The sequence below is a fragment of the Nuphar pumila genome, chromosome 10 (genome assembly GCF_984573655.1).
Source record: "Nuphar pumila chromosome 10, dmNupPumi1.hap1.1, whole genome shotgun sequence".
Lineage (NCBI taxonomy): Eukaryota > Viridiplantae > Streptophyta > Magnoliopsida > Nymphaeales > Nymphaeaceae > Nuphar > Nuphar pumila.
The window spans coordinates 81,787,601-81,794,638 of NC_143258.1; the positions used below are offsets into that span (position 1 = coordinate 81,787,601).

Sequence of the window (7,038 nt, forward strand, 5' to 3'; positions counted from 1 at the left end):
TGATTCCTGAACCTCTCATGGAGACTCATGCAATCAATGGAGAAGATGCTGTGTGGGATTTTAGAAATTGAAAATAAAAAATGAAAAAAGAAAGGGCAACGTTGATGAGAGAAATAAAGAAACAGTTGTTAAGGGTTAAAAATGACTTATTTAAAAACTAGATGGGTAAAATGAATTGTGAATGAGAATATTAACCAGCACTTTGGCAACTAACACCAGGTATAAATATAATGTTGGTTAACCACAAAATACATAAAGTATGCAATTGAAATATCGATCTTTTTGGGTTTTAATTTGAATTATAAGAAAGAACATGGTATGTTTTTATAAATAACATAGGCATTGAAACACCGGGCAAAACCACAAAAGGTGGAGAGAGCCAAATGGTTTCCTTCGATGAATGATTTAGTTATTGCTTTGTGTTTATTTTATTTATTTTTCTCTTGTATTGGTAGAGATCAGCCTAACCCCAATTTGTTTATAAAACAAAAAATGAAATGTTATAAAAGTATTGAATAATAAATTACACGATTAAAAAAGTTCCACATTCCAAAAGACCAGTGAGAAAAACAGCATAGAAAATGAGTTAATAGAATTAGGTGAGAAGCATAGACCTTAAAACGAGGACCCCAAAAAAACTATAAAATATTGATATTTAAAAAAGCACTATATCATTGAAAAACTACACAGTTGTCGTTTCTCAAGACATCTCTCTAAACAAATATTCTTTTATTTTGCGGATCGAAAATCTTCAAGACTTTGGATCCATACTTGGGCTTTTTTTTAAATATCTTCTGAGATATAATTTTTCGCATTCTAAACGCCTTAAAAAAAACGAGTATTTGGGGCGATATATTGCGAAAACAAAAAAGAAAGTTTCATTTGTTTTTAAAATTTCCCCAGTTTCATGAAAAAATACGCGTTTTTAACGAAATTTGTGAAGTAAGATGCCACCATGTGGACAAGAACGCCGGTCCCACTGATCGCATCTGCTTTTTGCAGCACAACGCCTCAGTAAAAAACCTTTGTATTCTTCCTTTTCTTAGTGAGGTACCGCAGGTGGATCGTCATTCCCTTAAAGCATCTGAGAAGCGAGCATCAGGCGTTGTCTCTACGCCCATCTGCAGCTTTGTGTTGCCCTGAGTCTGTATCTTTAGCTCTAGAGGAGGAAGAGTGGGACAGAATCTGGTAGTGAGAGCTTTTTGGTTGTAGGAGAAGGGATGGAGGTCGTGAACGCCAAGAAGAAGAAGCTCATATACCTTTTCTACTGCATGGAGAACGAAGATCTCGCCAGCGCAATTGCCGCTAAATCAGACTGCATTCTGTTGCAGTCTATCTGTTGGAGGTAATCCTTCCTTTTCCTTCTTTGCTTGTGGGTTGTATCGTTTGATGAGGTTCATGTGGATTTTGAGGTGTTTGGGTATGTTGGTGTCCTTTAAAATTAGCGAGGAATTAGAATTTCTCTGTGCGTTTGGTTGTCTGTGCATGTTTGAATGTAGTTTCTTCGCGTGGTGAATTGTAGAATCTGAGATTTTAGCAATTGTGCATGTGGTTATGGGGAATTTCTGTTTGGTCTTATGGATTGATGCATTTATTCTGGTGGGTACCTGCATTTCTGCATGTTTATGTACGTGTTATGCGATACTTGAGAATATATTGGGTTTCTTTGTTTGTGGTGAGTGACCTTCAAAACTATGGCGGTTTTGTGTCTTTGTGTGTTCTTCTGTGTAGATGTAAAAACTAACTGATGAATGGATGTGACCCTTTATGTAACAAAGAGAGACTGGAAGGAGGAGGTTCTATATGAGGGAAGGGTTTCGCAGTATATTAATTCAATCGAGTCACGGTGTAGTTGGCTGTTGCTAGATATGGTTGATGCATGATCATCTCTCTCTTTGGGGAGCAGACTGTGCTTCTTGTTTTGCTAACCGTGTTAATAGTTCTGCTTATTGTTGAACTTTTCAATCTCCTGTATTATGATTTTGATGTTCTGCTTAATTCTCATCTCTCTTCACCGGAGGTGAAAAACAGTATAAAACAACAGAAAAAGAAAGCCAATGTGGTTGACGTGTCTGTATGTCGTATCTTGTAATGTGTTGTGCATAAAACCGTCCGTTTAGATATACAATGGATTGCGGAAGTTCCTATTGCAACTGATGAGATGTTGAATCTTTCTACTTGTGAGATTTGAATCTTGTGTGTGTGTAACAGCTTCACTTGATGTTGCATCTTGTAATGTGTTGTGCACACAACTGTCTACATATGCATTGGGTTTACAGAAATGCATATTGCAATTGATGATAGTATGATACTACTTGTGAGATTTGATTCTAGTTCATGTAAAACAGGTCCTTTGATGACGGCTTCCCAAACCTCTTCATCAACAATGCACATGATATCCGGGGCCAGCATGTTGCATTCCTAGCTTCTTTCAGTTCCCCTGGTGTCATTTTTGAGCAGCTCTCTGTTATATATGCACTGCCAAGACTTTTTGTTGCTTCTTTCTCATTGGTTTTGCCATTTTTCCCAACTGGTTCTTTTGAGCGCATGGAAGAGGAAGGTGATGTTGCCACCGCATTTACCTTAGCACGTATACTATCGAATATACCGATATCTCGTGGTGGTCCGACCAGCTTAGTTACATATGACATTCATGCTTTGCAGGTTGGTTTTCTTTGTGTTTCATATATATCAGTAATTTAATATCCTCTATAATCACCATTACTAGCTAGTATTCAAAATCTTTCTGTAAGTCTTTAGCTACTGTTAGCAATTGTAGTAGATATAAGTTTTAATTGTTTGTTGTCTTTTTGACATCTTGCTGCTAATTTGAAGTTTTGCTTGTTTTTCTTTTTCATGCTGCAATAATATTTTATTTGAAATCCACCAAAAATTGTGTCTGCACATTTACTCTATAGCACACACATGCATGTGCAAATGTGCATCATTTATTTACTCTGTTAAAATAATGTTTTTCTTATCGTATTGGCCCACAAGGGCTCTACTCATCTGGTAGGGGTGACTTGTGAACTTCAGGAAGCTGAAGGGATGTCATGAGCTCGAAACCCAGGGGTGTGCATCCCTTGCTGCGAGGCTGAAGCTGGATGTACTCTCTGGTGGGCAAGGGGGATCTGGGGTTTTTACACCAACGAGTGAGGAGTGAGGTGGTTTTCCCTCATCCCCAAAAAAAAAAATCCTTTGAAATCCTCCAACAGCTGAGGATGCACATTTACTCCATAAGCACATAGATTTGCATGTGCATCATGCATGTGTATCATTTGTGTACACTGGTAAGTTGGTAACATGATCTGCTCATATGGCACTGCCACTCATACTTGTTACATTTATTTTTTGGCATCCCCTCTTTCATATCAGGAAAACAGATGAGCTGATTAGCATGGATTTGGTGGAGGCAAGTTGTCTTTAATGCTATGTCACAAGGACATGGACACAGACAGGGACTTGATACCAGTACAAGACATGAATATGCAAATTTTGTAAACTAGGACATGAGAGCACATTTTTCTATTGTTTAATTGATTAAAAATATATTCACATTTGTACATATAAATTATATTGGTTACTGAAATTTTTATTTAAAACTATTAATATTTTTGTGTCTTTGTGGGCTTTGAAGTTACTGTTTCTGTCTGTTGCTTTTCTGGGAAACAAGTAAATTCTAGGAGAACACAAATATCAATGATGAGGAAACTCATTCCAGAGCTGATTGGAAATCAACGTGATCTTAAAATACAAGCAGTTATCAATGTAAGGCAGGGTGGTCGTGGGGCCCCATCCAGGGTTTTCCTCGCCTCGGTGAGGGTTCCTCCTCGTCATAAAAAAATACTAGTTATCTAATTGCCCAACTGATATAATATATCACGGAGAGATGGACACATGGATGCATGTGACGTTCAAATTCTAGGCATGTGAGAGTCATGATACATCTTGATAGAATCTCAAACTTGGTTTGCATTTGTGTTGTCATGTTTCATGATATTTTAGACCCATATCCATTGAAAAGTACTTGATTAAAGATTGTCCATTTGCATATCCATCTTTCACATTTTCACTTCCTTGATGTTCATTATCTAATCTAGTTCCTAAATGGCTGTGTTTTGACTCTTACAGGAAAGGTTTTACTTTGGTGATCATGTTTTGCCATGCTTTGAGACTGGAATTCCTCTTCTCAAGCAACGCCTTCATCAACTTCCTGATTCTGACAATGTGAGTGTTGCAGTAGTTTTCTTGCTTGGATAAAGAAGTGCAAGTGCTGGTTGTTTTGGAATGGACTTTTATGTGAATATTTACTGTTTTAAGTTCTACATCACTTCCAGATCATTGTGGCATTCCCAGATGATGGTGCTTGGAAGCGATTTTATAAGCAATTGCAGCACTTTCCAATGGTCAGAATTATCTCACCATCTGCGCGCCTTTTATCTCTTCTTCAACCGGCTAAGGCTCAGTATTTGTCTGTGACAGACTAATAGCATTGTCATTTGGATGTGATATTTCAGGTGGTATGCACCAAGGTTCGTGAAGGTGATAAGAGGATTGTACGTCTGAAGGAAGGAAATCCTGAGGGCCGACATGTCGTAATTGTTGATGATTTGGTACAATCTGGTGGTACACTTATTGAGTGTCAGGTATAGAATTTTACTGTTCACAATTCAGGTATTAGTATTTCCATTTTCTGTGGATGCTTTGCTGAAACATGTCATTTTTTATCAATTACTTTGAAAAAAATATATGTGAGGGAGAAAATATCATATGACAAACATCATGCAAATATTGAATATATGGATACTTGATATGTTTTGCTGTTAGTTCAGGTAAGAAATGACAAATACATAATTGCATAACTAATGATTTAGAGTATTGAATATGACAGGGAGTGGAGATAAATCAACGTTTTCCTGCAAAGAACATAAAAACCTTTGCTCCATGTAACACAAACAAGGTGTTTTGGTCTCTCCAGTACATCGTGTGTTATCACTGGAAATAGATCTCTGCAACTTTCTGTTCTAGATTGAATATTTTATCTAGAATGGACTCGATCATCATCTTCATCATCCTTTGTCTTAATTAGATGTGGTTATGTGTGCAAATCATACTTCTCCAGGTTCCTATCTAACGTTAAACAAAGTTTTCCATGAAATTTCAGGTCCCAACTTATGATACCCCTCTGAACTTCGATGGCTCTCCCAATTCCTTCAATAGGAGGGCATGATTTGATGATGCAGGCTGCCCAATCTTTTTTTTTTTTGAGAGGATGCAGGCTGTCAAAATTAATTTTCAGATTTCAGTCTTTCAACAAGTTCAGATTTAGAATTTAGGGCTGATTATCATATGTAAACTTATCAAGATTTCACCTGCAAGCATAGTCGTCCTTGTTTTTGCTGCCAATGGTTCTGTGCTACTGCTTTTGTTTTGGCATTCCTGATTTTTTTTTCAACCGTGTGTGCACCTTACAGTGATTTTGTGCAGGCCTTCTTTAGTGTTGCATATCAACATCCTATAAGTTCCCTTTTTTCCTTTGAGAAGTCAGTTGAAGCGGGCCTTGTTTATTTTACATTAACAAACAGGCCCATGAAGGTCTTTCCCTTTTGAGAAAGTTGAAGATGCAATACTCAAGGACTTCAAAAATATTCCCACTTAGCTTCTTTCCTCAACTCCATGGTTTATGTATGATCTGATCCGGTTGTGACTAAGGCTATGTTTGAGAGCCTTGCATTGGGATGGAAACACGGTTTCAGTGTGGCAAAATATTGTTTTGCCAATGTGTGATGTTGACAGATGGAGTTGCCAAAAACATCTTGTGAATAGTGTTGAAATGTGGTGTTGGGGTTGCCAACACCATTCCCAATGCATTGTTTCATCCACGCCACTGCTTCCAAACAGCAAGAGAGGATATGAATATGGGGGGAAACCACAACAAAACCTCCAATTCAAGGCTCCCAAACATAGCCTAATTGGTGTCCCAGTGCCCTCATGCCATTTCTGCCGAGCAAGATAGAACCCATTTTTCACGGATTATGAACCATATTTTTCTGTGTGCCTTGCTGTTTTACCTGATATCATAAGCATGTTTCTTACTGTGAGTTTTTATGCTTGAACTTCAGGCATTAGGTTTAATTTTTTTAAACAAAATTGAAGGGGGAGTATAATTGAATTTGCTCTGAAGGTTGAACGTTAGCTTATACTATCTTAATACTTTTTAACTTTGCAGAAAGTTTTGGCTGCTCATGGCGCTGCAAAGGTCAGCGCCTATGTCACTCATGGTGTGTTTCCAAAGAGATCATGGGAGCTATTTATGCACAAAGATGGTAACTGCGCGTTGCTTTTTCTGATTTCTTTTAAGGAAATATGCATTGCTAAATCATCTTTGTCAGGTTTTTGTGCTTTATTTTCCATCTTTTTTTCCTCAGAAGGCTCCGAGAAACGTTTTGCATACTTCTGGATCACGGATTCATGCCCTCTTACTGTGAAGGCTGTAGAAGGCAATGCCCCTTTTGAGGTGCTGAGCCTTGCAGGCTCCATTGCTGATGCTCTTCAAATTTGACAAGCATGAAATTCATCACCATGGTGTTTTTGAGGAAATGGGATATCCTTCATCAGTGTATAGATATTTGAATTATTAAGTACTGAATTTCAAGTATTTGCTGAGAGAGAGAGAGAGGGTCATAAGAATTTTGTTGCCCATTTATCTGAGGCTCGTCTTTATGACAGATTGATGAACAGTTATTATTAGCAAATTGTGTGGCTTTTATGGTTTGTTTAGATTCAAACATTCAACTCCTGTTCATCGTTTTATGATATGTTTGGATTGAAATAGTTGAACCTTCATTATGGGACAACAACATGCCTGTCTTCGACCATCATCCAGCATGAGACTTTGGCAGGTGGTCCAAAGTTTCACTGGACATGAAATTGTGTTCACCATTTACTTAAAAGCCACCATGTTAACCAAACAAGATGTTAACATTCACATTCACATTCCAATTTTTGCTATCGAAAACCACATTACAAAAACTCAAT

At 37.7% G+C, this 7,038-nt stretch overlaps 1 protein-coding gene across 2 annotated transcripts; it reads left to right on the plus strand.

Moving 5' to 3' along the window:
- Positions 1–1,027: 1,027 nt before the first annotated feature.
- On the plus strand, positions 1,028–6,755 carry LOC149827039 (ribose-phosphate pyrophosphokinase 4-like). Of its 2 annotated transcripts, none has more exons than XM_090020209.1 (7): positions 1,028–1,345; positions 2,349–2,664; positions 4,132–4,227; positions 4,338–4,406; positions 4,518–4,646; positions 6,230–6,326; positions 6,429–6,755. In XM_090020209.1, the coding sequence occupies exons 1-7, from the start codon at positions 1,221–1,223 to the stop codon at positions 6,560–6,562; spliced, it is 966 nt and encodes a 321-aa protein (XP_089876335.1). In that variant the 5' UTR covers positions 1,028–1,220; the 3' UTR covers positions 6,563–6,755. The 2 variants fall into 2 exon arrangements, with proteins under 2 accessions (XP_089876335.1, XP_089876336.1); XM_090020210.1 differs by having other exon boundaries at positions 1,029–1,345; positions 6,432–6,755.
- The last annotated feature ends 283 nt before the right edge of the window (positions 6,756–7,038 follow it).